Source organism: Symphalangus syndactylus, chromosome 12 (assembly GCF_028878055.3).
Source record: "Symphalangus syndactylus isolate Jambi chromosome 12, NHGRI_mSymSyn1-v2.1_pri, whole genome shotgun sequence".
Lineage (NCBI taxonomy): Eukaryota > Metazoa > Chordata > Mammalia > Primates > Hylobatidae > Symphalangus > Symphalangus syndactylus.
Genome location: NC_072441.2, coordinates 61,912,966 through 61,928,986, shown reverse-complemented (window position 1 = coordinate 61,928,986; position 16,021 = coordinate 61,912,966). Strand labels below are relative to the sequence as shown.

Below are 16,021 nucleotides of genomic sequence, written 5' to 3'. Positions count from 1 at the left end.
AATACAACAAAATTGGACAGGTATGGTGGCGGGCGCCTCTAATCCCAGCTACTCAGGACGCTGAGGGAGGAGAATTGCTTGAACCGAGGAGGCGGAGCTTGCAGTAAGCCGAGATCATGCCACTGCACTCCAGCCTGGGTGACAGAGCGAGACTCCATCTCAAAAAAAAAAAAAAAAAAAGCAAAGAAATTGGAGCAGTGTGTCATTAAACTCAGGGAAAGAATAAAGGTGAGGTTCCCTTGATTATCTTTGTTTTCATTCTGATGACAAATAAGATATTGAAGGTGTTCTGTGATAGAATCTGCAGAAGATGATAACAGTTCCTCTTATCTTTGTATGAGCATGGTGCTCCTCTTATCAAGAGTTGGAGTCTATTTCCCCTTCCCTTGAATCATGTGACTTGCTTTGACAGAAAGAATGTAGCAGAAGTGATGTGGCACCAGTCCAGGCCTGGGCCTTAAGAGGTACCTTAGTTTCTGCTTTTGCTCTTAGAAGTCAGCTCCCATGTAGAGGATCTCAGGCTAGATTACTGAATTATGAGAGGTCACATGGAGGACAACCGAGCATCCCCACTGAGAGCCAGCACCATGGCCCCATACACACGTGGCCACCTTGGACCCTGGAACCCCAGTCAAGCCCAATCAACACCTTGTAGAGTAGAAACAAATCACCCCTGGAGAGCCCTGCCCAAATTATAAAATCATGAGCAAATAAATAGTGGCTGTTGTTTCAAGCCACTAAATTTTGAAGTGGTTTGCTATATAATCATAGATTACTGAAACAACCTTCTATGCAACAGGCACTGAACTAAGTGCTTTATCTCTTTTAATCTTCATTTTACAAATGAGGACGTTGAAGCTCATAAGTTGTCCCCAGTCATGCAGCTGGTAAGCAGCAGAGCTAGGATTTGAACCAGGTCTGTCTGACTCCAAGGCTTTCCTGTTTTCTCTCATCCCTTTTATCCGGCAATCCCCACTGTAGAGGGTCTGGGTTGGAATCATGCGTTTAAGAAAGAAAATATTTCCAGGAGGCAATACATATTAGGAAAGGTTTTGAGGAGGTTGGGGAAGTGATTTGGCTGAGCAGAATGTGAACGGCTTTTTTGTTCAGACCAAAGGTCTATTTTCAGTTGAGGCAAAGTATCTATTCCAGTCCTCAACTGAAGTTCCACAAGAATTAAGCCTCCATGCCATAAGGCATCCTTGGTGTCATAAATTAACTTATTTCTATGCAATTAGAATGTTACTGGGTATATACTATCCCTTTGGAAACTGAGAAAATAGTCATGTAAATCGTTAGTAGGGAACCCCTGCTTGAGAGTGTTGGGGGAGGGACCAGAGTCCAGTGACAGCCAGCCATGTACACAATGGCGAAGAGGCCTCCCTCCAGTGGAAGCAGGACCTAGGTCAGGAAGGGGTGAAATACCCCCAGTTATGATGCCCTGGGGATAAGTCAGACCTTTGGCCTCAGCTCACAGCCCCTTCCCTCTGCTGTTCCCTGAATTACTCAAGGGCCATCCCTTAAAGATTATATATTCCCAAATTTCATGGTGAAGAAATAAAATTACACTGCCCAAAACCTCCAGCCACATTCTGCATTGAAGGAGAAGCACGCTGGAGTCCTTACTGTTCTCATTTATGCATCTGACACTGAAGGAAGACTTCTGAGTTCAGGCCTACTATGTGGCTGGGAGAGGTGGAATTTCTTTCTTTCTTTCTTTTCTCTCTTTTCCTTTTTTTGAGGCAGAGTCTCGCTCTGTCACCCAGGCTGGAGTGCAGTGGCATGATCTTGGCTCACTGCAACCTCAAACTCCCGGGTTCAAGCGATTCTCCTGCCTCAGCCTCCCATGTAGCTGGGACTACAGGCACGTGCCACCACACTCAGCTAATTTTTTGTATTTTTAGTAGAGATGGGGTTTCACTGTGTTAGCCAGGATGGTCTTGATCTGATCTTGTGATCTGCCTGCCTCGGCCTCCCAAAGTGCTGGGATTACAGGCGTGAGCCACCACGCCTGGCCAGAATTTCTTCATTAATTCATTATTTATCCAAAAACTTAAACACCTATTCCTACATGTCATTTTGGGGTTGAGGTGAGGAAAACAAATATCAATATTTCCCAGATTACTGGCTGGGCGAAGAATTTTTGTGCCTGAAAGCTATACTTTCTGGCTTTGCTGTCTTTCTAATGGAGGTAAAAGTAGTTCTGTTGCCTTTTTTTTTTTCCTGGTACTGCAACAGCTTTCAAAATCATAATTTGGGATGGGCACGGTGGCTCACGTCTGTAATCCCAACACTTTGGGAGGCCAAGGTGGGCAGATCATCTGAGGTCAGGAGTTCAAGACGAGCCTGACCAACATGCTGAAACCTCGTCTCTACTAAAAATACAAAACTAGCCGGGTGTGGTGGCACATGCCTGTAATCCCAGCTACTCAGGAGGCTGAGGCAGGAGAATTGCTTGAACCCAGGAGGCGGAAGTTGTAGTGAAATGAGATCGTACCATTGCACTCCAGCCTGGGCCACAGAGCAAAACTCTTGTCTCAAAAAAAAAAAAAAAAAAAAAAAAATCATAAATTGGTGGAGTTTCCTTAGGAGAAATTAACTTCCAGTTTGCTAAAACTTCCTCCTCTACTCATCTAAGGATGGATGAAGTGTAGAGTTTCTCTACTCAGGATGCTCTGAGGGGAAGAAGGAACGCAGTTCATTAACAGCTTCTTCCCCTCTGATCTCCACTTTGCTACTACTTGCCTGGAGAGAGGGAAGCCCTACTTGGCTCTGATTTTCCCACCCTCCATGTACCCTAAATCTTGCAAGCAACTGACATTCCATCTTCATTAGCAGAAGAGGCAATCCTCTTCTCTCTGCTCTTCCTCACATAAACTTGCAAGTTCTGGGTCTTCCCACCCTAAATTCTAATAGGCTCTGTCCATGAAAAGAGTTAAACTCTATAAAATATTTGAAGAGATTTCTTCTGAGCCAAGTATGAGTGACCACGGTCTCCTGACACAGCCCCAGAAGATCCTGACAACATGTGCCCAAAGTGGTTGGGCTATGGCTTGGTTTTAATCATTTCAGGAAGACATCAGACATCAATCAATCATGTGAGATGTACATTGGTTCAGCCTGAAATGCCGGGCAACTTGAAGTGTGGGTGGAGGGGCTTCCAGGTCATAGGCAGATTCAAAGGTTTTCTGCCGGGCGCAGTAGCTCACGCCTGTAATCCCAGCACTTTGGGAGGCCGAGGAGGGCAGATCACGAGGTCAGGAGATCGAGACCATCCTGGCTAACATGGTGAAATCCCATCTCTACTAAAAGTACAAAAAATTAGCCAGGTGTGGTGGTGGGCGCCTGTAGTCACAGCTACTTGGGAGGCTGAGGCAGGAGAATGGCATGAACCCAGGAGGCGGAGCTTGCAGTGAGCCGAGATCACGCCACTGCACTCTAGCCTGGGTGACAGAGTGAGACTCCATCTCAAAAAAAAAAAAAAAAAAAAAAAGGGTTTTCTGATTGGCAATTGGTTAAAAGAGTTATTATCCAAGACCTGGAACCAATTGAAAGGAATGTCTGGGTTAAGATAAAAAGTTATGGAGACCAAGGATTTATTATGCAGGTGAAGCCTCCAGGTAGCAGACTTCAGAGCTCTTATCAGACCTAAAAAGGTGCCAGACTCCTAGTTCTCTCCTGGACCAGGGAAAAGACGTGGGAAGGAACGGGAATTCTCTACAGAATGTAGATCTTCCCCACAAGAGATAGCTCTGCAGGGCCATTTCAAAATATGTCAAAGAAATATATTTTGGTAAGAGCTAAGTTATGAGAACACAAAGGCATAAGAATGATACGATGGACTTTGGGGACTCAGGGGAAAGGGTGGGGTGGGGTGAGGGATAAAAGACTACAAATTAGGCCGGGCGCGGTGGCTCACGCTTGTAATCCCAGCACTTTGGGAGGCTGAGGCGGGCGGATCACGAGGTCAGGAGATCGAGACCACAGTGAAACCCCGTCTCTACTAAAAATACAAAAAAAAAATTAGCCAGGCATGGTGGCGGGCGCCTGTAGTCCCAGCTACTCGGGAGGCTGAGGCAGGAGAATGGCGTGAACCCGGGAGGCGGAGCTTGCAGTGAGCTGAGATCGCGCCACTGCACTCCAGCCTGGTCGGCAGAGCGAGATTCCGTCTCAAAAAAAAAAAAAAAAAGACTACAAATTGGGTGCAATGTACACTGCTTGGGTGATGGGTGCACCAAAATCTCAGAAATCACCATAAAGAACTTATTCATGTAACCCAACCCCACCTGTTCCCCAAAGACCTATTGAAAATATATATATTGCACTGGTGAAGTCTCATGTACATTGCCCATAACTGGATCCCAAAGGACAGGAGTTATTTAGAGCAGATGAGTGAATTTGCAGCATCTTTTACGATAAATTTTGTGGGCCGGGTGCGGTGGCTCATGTCTGTAATCCCAGCACTTTGGGAAGCCAAGGCGGGCGGATCACGAGGTCAGGAGATTGAGACCATCCTGGCTAACACGGTGAAACCCCGTCTCCACTAAAAATACAAAAAAATAGCCAGGCGTGGTGGCAGGCGCCTGTAGTCCCAGCCACCTGAGGCAGGAGAATGGCACGAACCCGGGAAGTGGAGCTTACAGTCAGCCGAGATCGCGCCACTGGACTCCAGCCTGGGCAACACAGTGAGACTCTGTCTCAACAACAACAGCAACAAAAGAAAAAAAAAAAAAGAACAATAAGTTTTGTGCTTCATTTGCTTCTAAGAAAAGAAAAAGTAAAGAAAAATATATTTTGAGGTAAAATAATTTCTTTCAGGGCCTACTGTCTGTCATGTGATACTATACTAGAATCAGGCTGGAATTTGGCGTCTTATTGTCAGAGGCGTTTGGACCAGAGCAATTCCATCTTGAATAGGGCCTGGGTAAAATAAGGCTGAGACCTACTGGGCTGCATTCCCAGACAGGAATTCTAAGTAACAAGATGAGATCCTAAGGAGGTCAGCACAAGATACAGGTCATAAAAATCTTGCTGATGAAACAGGTTGCAGTAAAGAAGCCGGCTGAAACCCACCAAAACCAAGACAATGATGAGAGTGACCTCACTGCTACACTCCCACTAGCACCATGACAGTTTACCAATGCCATGGCAACATCCAGAAGTTACCCTATGTGGTCTAAAAAAAGGAGGCATGAATAATCCACCCCTTGTTTAGCATATCATCAAGAAATAATCATAAAAATGGGCAACCACCAGCCCTCGGGCTGCTCTGCCTATGGACTAGCCATTCTTTATTCCTTTACTTTCTTAATCAACTTGCTTTCACTTTATGGACTCGCCTTGAATTCTTTCTTGTGTGAGATCCAAGAACCCTCAGTTGGGGTGTGGATTGGGACCCCTTTCCAGTAATATTATTACTACAAAAAGTCTGTTTCTGGCCAAGCATGGTGGTTCATCCCTGTAATCCCAGCACTTTGGGAGGCCAAGGTGGGCGGATCACCTGAGGCAGATCACGGCCATGGCGAAACACCGTCTCTACTAAAAATACAAAAATTAGCTCGGCTTGGTGGCGTGTGCCTGTAATCCCAGCTACTTGGGAGGCTGAGACGGGAGAATCGCTTGAACTCAGGAGGCAGAGGTTGCAATGAGCTGAGATTGCACCACTGCACTCCAGCCTGGGCAACAAAGTGAGACTCCATCTCAAAAAAAAAAAAAAAAGTCTGTTTCCTTAGCCTTAAGATCTTTGTGTTGTTGTTGTTGTTGTTTGTTTTTTTGTTTTTCAGACAGTGTCTCGCTCTGACGCCCAGACTGGAGTGCAGTGGCGTGATCTCGGCTGACTGCGACCCCTGCCTCCTGGGTTCAAGCGATTCTCCTGCCTCAGTCTCCCAAGTAGCTGGGATTACAGGCGCCTACCACCATGCCCAGCTAATTTTTTTGTATTTTTAGTAGAGACGGTGTTTCGCCACGTTGGCCAGGCTGGTCTCGAACTCCCGACCTCAGATGATCTGCCTGCCCCGGCCTCCCAAAGTGCTGGGATTACAGGCGTGGGCCACCGCCCCCTGGCCAGATCTCTGTTTTAATGTTAATGTTGGTCAGCTGTGCCTGAATCCCAAAGGGCAGAGAGTATAATGAGGCGTGTCCAACCCCCACTTTCCATTATGGCCTGAACTAGTTTTCCAGGTTAAATCTGGAATGCCCTTGTCAGAGAGGAGTCCATTCAGTTGGTTTGGGGGTTTAGAACTTTATTTTTGGTTTCCAGCTTCTTGGTCTCTGGTGGCATTTATTACAGTGACATCTCACTCCTACAGACCTCACCACCTCAACGTCACAGCCAAAAACTAGAAAGTAAACAAGAAAGCCTATAAATGGCCAAAAAAATGGGCATGAACTCTGGGGACTAAAGCTCAGGTTCTGTTTACCAGAAAGTTCCTCAACCATTCCCTTAGGGCTTTTCCACTATTCAGAACCTTTCTAGGAGCTCAGTTTATTACTGGAAAGGGGTCTTGATTCATCCAGACCCCAAGTAAGGATTCTTTGATCTTTCAAAAGAAAGAATTCAGGGCGTGTCCACAGAGTAAAGTGAAAGTGAATTTATTAAGAAAGTAAAGGAATAAAAGAATGGCTACGCCATAGAGCAGCCCCAAGGGCTGCTGGTAGGCTATTTTTATGGTTATTTCTTGATTATATGCTAAACAAGGGGTGGATTATTCATAGGTTTTCTGGGAAAAGAGCATGATTTCCTGGAACTGAAGGCGCCATTTCCTTTTATACCATATAGACGTTGCCATAGCATTTGTAAACTGTCATGACGCTGGCAGGAGTGTCTTTTATCATGCTAATGAATTATAACTAGCATATAATAAGCAGTGAGGATGACCAGCTGTCGCTTTCTTTTTTTTTTGAGACGGAGTCTCACTCTGTCGCCCAGGCTGGAGTGCAGTGGTGCGATCTCGGCTCACTGCAAGCTCTGCCTCCCAGGTTCACGCCGTTCTCCTGCCTCAGCCTCCCGAGTGGTTGGGGCTACAGGCGCCCGCCACCATGCCCGGCTAATTTTTTGTATTTTTAGTACAGACGGGGTTTCACCGTGTTAGCCAGGATGGTCTCAATCTCCTGACCTCGTGATCCGCCCACCTCGGCCTCCCAAAGTGCTGGGACTACAGGCGTGAGACACCGCGCCCGGCCTACTTTCTTTACCATCTTGGTTTCTGGCAGATTTTGGCCGGCTTCTTTACTGCACCATTTTATTAGAGGGATCTTTGTGACCTGTATCTTGTGCGGACCTGCTATCTCCTCCTGTTGTTACCAGAAAGGGGTCCGGATCCAGACCCCAAGAGAGGGTTCTCGGCCCTTGTACAGGAAATAATTCAGGGCAAGTCCATAAAGTGAAAGCAAATTTATTAAGAAAGAAAAGGGATAAAGAATGTCTACTCCAGAGGCAGAGCAGCCCCGAGGGCTGCTGGTTGGCCATTTTTATGGTTATTTCTTGATTATATGCTAAACAAGGGATGAATTATTCATGAGTTTTCCGGGAAAGGTGTAGGCAACTCCCTGGAACTAAGAATTCCTCCCCTTTTTAGACCATGTAGGGTAATTTCCTGATGTTGCCATGGCATTTGTAAACTGTGGTGGTGCTGCCTGGAGTGTCTTTTAGCATGCTAATACATTATAATTAGCATATAATGAGTGAGGACCACCAGAGGTCAGTTTCATCACCATCTTGGTTTCGGTAGGTTTTGGCTGGCTTCTTTACCGCATGCTGTTTTATCACCAGGGTCTTTGTAACCTGTATCTTGTGCCAACCTCCTATCTCATCCTGTGACTTAGAATGCCTAACCTCCTAGGAATACAGCCCAGGTCTCAACCTTATTTTACCCAGCCTCTATTCAAGATGGAGTCGTTCTGGTTTGAAGCCTCTGACAAGTTCACTGGTGACCCGGGCAACATTTAGAAACAACAGAGACAACACTCCTAACAAGTTGGTTTAAGCATTTTACAAATACTGCTTTTGGTTCAGAGGGGGCTACTTACAAACACCCCCTCTAAATCCCCTAAGGGCACACAGTAGAAAACACCTTCATAATTATCCTCCTAACACCGTAACTGCGAGGACCACCATCCTCCTTTCACAGATAAGCGAAGAGAGGTGAAAAGAGGGCAAATATGCTCAAGGAAGCCGCCTCCAAAGCGAAACTTGGGTTGAACTTGAACCCAAGCCTGCCTGAGTGAAAAGCCCGTTGCTTTCTTTGCACCTCAGCTGCCTCAGGTTCTTGAAGAGGCGATGGAGGATGTACTTCTTAGAGAAACTCAATATACCTACAATATAAGTGTTTAGGTGCTCCCTTAACTTGGAAAAAACCCACAACTGAGGAACCCCGGCCAATGCGGCGCCTGCATATTGAGTGCGCCCAAGAAAACGAATTTCCTCCCGTAGAGCGTCGGTTAGCGGCCGCGTTAGGCAGCACAACAGTTCTGGAGACTGGGTGCTCCGCGGCCCAGCAGCGGGAGGGGGGCGGGGCGCGAGTTCCATACTCGTGGGTCCGTTCCTTCCCTCCCGGCCAGCCACGCTCCGCTCCCACCTGCCTACGGGCAAGAGGGTCTCCGGGCACGCGAGCACGCGCACTCGCGGCCTCAACCCTCGGCTCCGCGTGGGCCACCCGGGATGGGGTCTTCTCGGAACGGTTCTCCCCCCGCCCCCACCGGCTGACTTCCGGTCGGCAGCTCCGCAGCCCCTCCCCCTGAGGATTCACCAATCACGGTGCGCGTGTGGCTTGAGTAGGTGGGGCCTGAGGGATTCGAAAGGATCCCCGCCCCCTCCGAGCTGATTCCCGGGACTAGGTTGCCGGAGAAAGCCTGTTGCGTGGAAGACAAGGCGGCGCGGGAAGTGGAAACAGGGTGGGCTGGAGGTGTGCTTTGCATGTGATGCCAGGGGAGTGGAAAGGTGGCTTGGGGAGTGCAGAACCCTGAGGATAGTGGCGGGGAGGAAGATGGGGCGTGCAGGCCGCCCCCAGTGAGGAGAGGCCAGGATGCAGGGCGGCTCCAGGACAATCTGGGTAGTTGGGGGAGCCCTCCGTATCATTCCCGGAGGTAGCAGGAGTAGTTGTGCGGGAGGTGCCACTCCTGGGCGCTTGCTTTGCCTCCAGCATGACCCCCGACCCTGGCTTGCACCCTGAATCTAGCTGCGAGCCTTGGGCAGAATGGATACCTGAGGAAAGGTATGGTTTCCCTCCAGCTCAGATCTAACTGGACTCTCGCTCCTGCTGGCTGGACATGGAGGATTTGGAGGAAGGTAAGGAAAGGAGGGAGGGAAGAATGAAAGGGAGGAGTGAGACCCAGCGATGGAGAACTGCATCAGGGACCCCTGACTGGCCTTCATTCTTCTTTCCCCTTCAGATGTAAGGTTTATTGTGGATGAGACCTTGGACTTTGGGGGGCTGTCACCATCTGACAGGTACCAGCCTCTTTATCCCACTTATTTTCCTCTGACAGTACCTCTTTGTCTCAAACCCCTTACTGCTGAATTATTGGCTTGGGTTGGTAATTTAGCAAGGTTTGGCGCACTTGGGGCTGCTGGGCGGCTGGCTGACTCGGGCCTCTGTGACACTATTGGTAGTGGGGAGAGAAGGGAGAAGCTGGAGTTAGATTTCAGGGTGTTAAGAAGAAGGGTAAGTGGATTTGCTGCATCTCCATCCTGGCATCATTTCTGATGTCTGTAAATGCTAAAGGCCTATTAGGCCCCATAGAACCAGGTATCTCATCACCCAGAGGCCACATCTCACAGCCAGCATGGGCATCAGGGCCTAGGGTCATGTCCCTGGCTCTGCTGTGGGGCTTTTGTGCAGTCTCCCTTGCATAATCGCCTGTTCCCTTTTGCATGGGCATGATGCCTGGTTTGTTTCCTGTCTCAGCCGTGAGGAGGAAGACCTAACAGTGTTGTTGACTCCAGAGAAACCACTTCGACGGGGCCTCTCCCATCGAAGTGACCCAAATGCAGTGGCACCTGCCCCCCAGGGTGTGAGGCTCAGCCTAGGCCCCCTCAGCCCAGAGAAGCTGGAGGAGATCCTCGATGAGGCCAACCGGCTGGCCGCTCAGCTGGAGCAGTGTGCCCTGCAGGAGCGGGAGAGCGCAGGCGAGGGCCTGGGGCCTCGCCGAGTGAAGCCCAGTCCTCGGCGGGAGACCTTTGTGCTGAAGGACAGTCCTGTCCGAGACCTGCTGCCCACTGTGAACTCTTTGACTCGGAGCACCCCCTCCCCAAGCAGCCTGACGCCTCGACTCCGGAGCAATGATAGGAAGGGGTCAGTCAGGGCTCTCCGGGCAACATCTGGAAAGAGGCCCTCCAACATGAAGAGGGTGAGTTGAGAGGGTTGAGTTGGAGGTGTGCCCCAGACATAGTGCGTGCCATGATGCAGGCAGGGAGTGGTTTCCTTATTGGTAAAACAGGGATAGTATTTCTACGTCTAGAATTGTTGGAATTAAATGAGAACCATGAAAAAAGAGAACCAAAACTCTTACCACGGTGTCTGAGTATAAGCTCTGTAATGTCTATAATAAACTCAATAAATGGTATTGGCAATAGTGATGGTGACGGTGATGTTAGCAGCTAACTTCTACCCTTCCTTACTGGGATGTAGACAACTCTCCACCTCTATTTCTTAATTCCTTAAGCAACAGAACAGATATTTTTTCCACTCTAGTCTTTTTTCTCTCTCTCTTTGTGTTTCAGGAGTCACCCACTTGCAATCTGTTCCCTGCATCCAAAAGCCCAGCATCTTCTCCTCTTACCCGATCGACCCCCCCAGTCCGGGGGAGAGCCGGGCCCAGTGGGAGAGCAGCAGCCAGTGAGGAGACCACAGCAGCCAAGTTGCGGGTGAGTGGGGGTGGGGAGTTTGTGGGATTGACCCTGAAATTTCTCCACTCCTCTCCACCAGGCCCACCCACCCCTGTCAGATCCGTCCTGGCCCCACAGCCTCCTACCAGCAACTCTCAACGCCTGCCCCGGCCACAGGGAGCAGCTGCTAAATCTTCCAGTCAACTGCCCATTCCCTCGGCCATCCCCAGGCCTGCCAGCCGAATGCCACTCACCAGCCGGAGTGTGCCACCTGGCAGAGGTGCCCTACCTCCGGATTCTCTGTCAACTCGAAAAGGGCTTCCAAGACCAAGCACTGCAGGACACAGAGTGCGGGAAACTGGACACAAGGGTAAGAGGTCAGGAGGAAGAATTCCTGCCCTTGCCCAGCGTGTCCTCACCCTCCCAGAGCTGGCAACAGTGACCACTTTTGCCATCCTTATTGCAATTCAATTGGAAGATGGGGAGACTGAGTTACAGAGAGGATATGGGGCTGGACAGAGTCTGAGTCTTAGTTTTCAAATACCTCATGGTCGGGGGAGAGTACTAATCCCACACTCGCTGCCTTCATCCAGTATTTCTTTTCAAGGTCAGTTAAACTTGCTGCTAACTCATTTCTTTTGTTAACCCCCATGAAGTTCCTGTTTCCCAGCGACTAAATCTTCCTGTCATGGGTGCCACTCGCAGCAATCTGCAGCCCCCCAGGAAAGTGGCAGTCCCAGGACCTACCAGGTCAGTCTGGTCCTCCCTTGCCTGTCCTGTCTCCCTACCCCACCATCATCTGGGATTCCAAGCTGTTATGCACATCAGCCCTGAATTTTGTATGGAAAGATGGAGAGAGGAGGGGAGCCTGGGGCAGGTGAAGGGGGATCCCATTTCTTCCCACCCTGAGGAGCTTGAACTCTGCTGGGTGACAAATGGGCGTGAGGAAGAAGGGCATTTTAAAGCAGTTATTCCTTCTATCTCTTTAGGTAAAGAGATCAGGACAGCAAGCAAGACTTCAGTAGCAAACCACTACAGTCAGTACCTGGACTCGCCTCTACCCAGCAGACCCTGACTCCAGCAGATTCTGGCCCAGGGACAGGAGGAAGAGATGCCACCAGGGCTGGTCTCCCAGGAGTAGAGACCATGGGAAATGGGGTGGATTAGGATTGAGCTGGAGAAGACTTAAACTCTCTGGGTTGAAAGAAGATTAGGGGAAAAGAGGTCACCTTCCAGCAGTGAAATGAACAAATAGAAGATGAGAAGTACAGGCAAGTGGTTTGTCTTTATCCACCCCCACTGCTGTGGTCAGCCCCAGAGAATTTTATCTTCTTCCCCGGCATTGGTTCACTGGACATTTCCATGTGAGTGGCCTCTGTAGCTAACCTCCCTGCCCTCTGAGGAGCCGTCTTCCTGAATCGCATTCTCTACTGGACTCTGGCCTGCTTGGAGAGGTGGCAGCAGGCACCTGGTCTTCAGAAATTATTTCCTGTGAATTCTGTGACTCCTAATAGGCCAGTTTGTGATAAGCTTACTCTATGAGTCTTCATTTTCCTAAAATAAAGTGAATGTATTTTTATATTCTCTGTATATCTGGAAGTCGATCCTGCTCCTATTTCTTTCTTTTTTTTAGACAGAATCTTGCTCTGTCACCCAGGCTGGAGTTTAATGGTGCGATCTGGGCTCACTGCAACTTCCACCTTCTGGGTTCAAGCAATTCTCCTGCCTCAGCCTCCCGAGTAGCTGAGATTACAGGCGCCTGCCACCCACGTCCGGCTAATTTTTTGTATTTCTAGTAGAGATGGGGTTTCACCATGTTGGCCAGTCTGGTCTCGAACTCCTAACCTCAGGTGATCCACCGCCTCAGCCTCCCAAAGTGCTGGGATTACAGGTGTGAGCCACCGCACCCAGCCCCTGCTCCAATTTCTCTCTTTTTTTTTTTTTTGAGACGGAGTTTTGTTCTTGGCGCCCAGGCTGGAGCACAATGGCACGATCTCAGCTCACCGCAATCTCTGCCTCCCGGGTTCAAGGGATTCTCCTGCCTCAGCTTTCTGAGTAGCTGGGATTACAGGCATGCGCCACCACATCTGGCTAATTTTGTATTTTTAGTAGAGATGGGGTTTCTCCATGTTGGTCAGGTTGGTCTTGAACTCTCGACCTCACGTGATCCGCCCACCTCGGCCTCCCAAAGTGCTGGGATTACAGGTGTGAGCCACCGCGCCCAGCCCCCTGCTCCAATTTCTAACAAATTTGGAGTAAATCTCTAATTCCGGGCAGGGAGCCAGGATGGGCCTCCTAGGCAGGGGCCTGAATAGGCCCTAGGGCCTTGAGATTCCGGCTCATCAGGCTGTGACTGCTCCCCTTGTTGACATTAGACAAGGACAGGCTGCCTTTCCCCAGGTTTCATGTATCATTGGAAGGTCCAGATGAAAGTTAAGTGTAGCTTAATTCACAGTATGTGAGGCTATTAAGCTAGGATCTAGGTAGATTCTTATTTATATCCTAAACTTGAATGTCCTTTACTGGCAAAATAATGGAGCCTCCTAGAAACGCACCAGCTTCTTGTTTGCTCTCCCTGTGAGACGTGAAGGCCCTTTGGTGGTGTTCATCTTCCCTCATCACCTCAGCCAGAGCTGCTGGAACACCTAGTCACGCTCCAACTAACATCACTGGGGTTGTCCGTGCTCTCCTCATCTCCCCTGTTAGACTTGGGGGCGAGCGTCGGGATCCGGAAACCTCTGCAGTACCCTAGTGTTGTGACCTGTGTGTAGCAGAGCATTTAGTTTATTTATTCAGAAGATATTCCAGTGCAAGATGGTGTTTGTTGAAGGAATAACAAAGACACGTTTAACAGATTTGGTGTAGGGCCTCCCTTTTTTTGCAGCCTTCAACTCTAGTAATCAAAACCAATTCAACTCCTTCTGAGTTTTGAGGAAACTTCCCTCCCTGAAGGCCAGGCCATGACTTGAGAAAGGCAGCAGGTAAGTGGGCAAAGAGAAGTGGGACTGCCAGCTGGTGCCCCCACCCATGCCTATTTGGCCATAAATGCCTGACTTAGGCACCAAAGTGTCCTTGCCCTGTCCCTGGAGCCAGAGGCCCATCACTGCTTTCCCCTTTTTGTGGCTGATTCCAAGGTTCACCTGGCACATTCACCTACTTCAGTGACAGTGCCTAGATATGCACCTTTCCCTGAGTTCTGCAGCAACTCCGCAGCCTCTGGGATTCCAGGAATCGGTGGGAGGGAAGGGGTATGCAGACAGACATGGAGTATTCAGCTCTGGAGAAATTTGGCGTAAGGCAAGAAACCTCAGGTGTGCTTCCAGCTGCGCCCTGCACTGGTGTCTAGTGAGCAGGGCCTGTTGGTGGCTCCTGGGCCAAGAAGCACTGGAAGGTCAGCAGGCTTAGGTACCCACCTGCGCGAGGCCGGAAGGTGACATGTTTGTGTGGAGCCATGTCCAGGGTGGGTCCTTAGAGGCAAAACAAGCTGCAGACCCATGTGTTGTTGCCACCTGGCGGCTGGAGAGGGCATGGCACACCCTGTTCGCCCTCTTGGTCAGCCTTGAGTTTTGTCCCCACCCCACCTCCTCCCACTCCAAACCTGCTTCAGCAGCACTTTCAGTAGGCAGTGCCAGTCAGGGAGGAGGCCCTCCTGCCACGGCTGCCCTTCTTGTTCAGCCACCTGCCTGTCTCCTTTCCTTTGGGCCTGGCTTTCTACTTTTTCTGTATATGCACTCTTCCATTGCACCCAGTAGCAACAACACAGAAAGCCGGTGTTTACTGGCCTCTTACTATGTACTGTGAACTGTTCCAAGCACTCTACATTTGTTAACTCATTTAATCCTCATAAAAGCTCAATTAGGTGGATGCTTTTATCATCATCCTCATTTTGCAGGCAGAGAAACTTAAGGCTCAGAAAGATTAAGTCATTCAGTCTGGTTCCAGGGTTTGTGTCCTTTTTTTTTTTTTTTTTTGAGACAAGGTCTGGCTCTATTACCCAGGCTGGAGTGCAGTGGTGCGATCTTGGCTCACTGCAGCCTCTGCCTCCTGGGTTTGAGCCATCCTCCCACCTCAGCCTCCCTAGTAGCTGGGACTACAGGCATGCACCACCACAGCTGGCTTTTTTTGTAATTTTTGTAGATAGGGGTTTCACCATGTTGGCCAGGCCGGTCTCTTAACTCCTGGCCTTAAGTGATCCACACGCCTTGGCCTCCCAAAGTATTGGGATTACAGGCGTGAACCACTGTGCCCAGCTAGGGTTTGTGTTCTTAATCATCACCCTATATTGTCCCCAGGTTAACTCCCTTTCTAGTTTTTTTGTTTGTTTTGAGACGGAGTCTCGCTCTGTCACCTAGGCTGGAGTGCAGTGGCGCGATCTCAGCTCACTGCAATCTCCACCTCCCAGGTTCAAGTGATTCTCCTGTCTCAGCCCCTGGAGTAGCTGGGATTACAGGCATGTACCACCGCACCCAGCTAATTTTTTTGTATTTTTAGTAGAGACGGAGTTTCACCATATTGCCCAGCCTAGTCTCAAACTCCTAATCTCAGGTGATCTGTCCATCTCGGCCTCCCAAAGTGCTGGGATTACAGGCATGAGCCACCGTGCCCAGCCGCCTTTCTAGTTTATTGAATGGAACTTTGACCAACACAAAACTTGGAACTAGGCCGGATGCGGTAGCTCACATCTATGACCCCAGTTTGGGAGGCCAAGGTGGGAGGATCACTTGAGCCTAGGAATTCAAGACCAGCCTGATCAACATAGTGAGACCCTGTCTCTATTAAATTTAACAAGCATATATACTTTTAAGTATATATCATATACACACACAAAAACAAAACTTAGGATGAGAAGTAATGTTGCAAAGCACACACTTGGCTTCAGTATGAGTAGCTGCTTCATTTTCCAATGGGAAAAAAAAAAACAAAAAACAACCCTGAGCAGTGTAGTTAGGAGGCACTGAGTCACTGAGCACCATTCAATTCCAACCAGCCTCTCAATGCAGCCCTCCCTGCCTCTTGAATTCTACCCCAGAAAACTCATCCCTGTCTAGGACTCAGCCCTGAGGGGCTGGGCTGGAAGGCTGCACGGGGCAGCCTGGTCCTGGTGAAAAGGACACTTTCCGGCTCGCCCACCATGTCTTCCTTGGAAATGCCAGGAAATGGGCTCTGTGCTGATTTGGGAGCAGTGTCATGGACACA

General features: G+C 49.4%; 1 protein-coding gene across 21 annotated transcripts; it reads left to right on the top strand.

Annotated features, from left to right (window-relative positions):
• The first annotated feature begins 8,470 nt into the window (after positions 1 to 8,470).
• PSRC1 (proline and serine rich coiled-coil 1) lies at positions 8,471 to 12,404 on the top strand. 21 transcript variants are annotated; one of them, XM_063624475.1, is made up of 8 exons: positions 8,471 to 8,903; positions 9,230 to 9,286; positions 9,391 to 9,448; positions 9,906 to 10,347; positions 10,721 to 10,864; positions 11,056 to 11,195; positions 11,482 to 11,575; positions 11,815 to 12,404. In XM_063624475.1, exons 2-8 carry the CDS (start codon positions 9,268 to 9,270, stop codon positions 11,848 to 11,850), a joined length of 933 nt encoding a protein of 310 aa, XP_063480545.1. In that variant the 5' UTR covers positions 8,471 to 8,903; positions 9,230 to 9,267; the 3' UTR covers positions 11,851 to 12,404. The 21 variants fall into 21 exon arrangements, with proteins under 21 accessions (XP_063480545.1, XP_063480544.1, XP_063480532.1 ...); XM_063624474.1 differs by having other exon boundaries at positions 8,754 to 8,892; positions 11,003 to 11,195; XM_063624468.1 differs by having other exon boundaries at positions 8,755 to 8,892; positions 10,721 to 10,835; positions 10,926 to 11,195.
• The last annotated feature ends 3,617 nt before the right edge of the window (positions 12,405 to 16,021 follow it).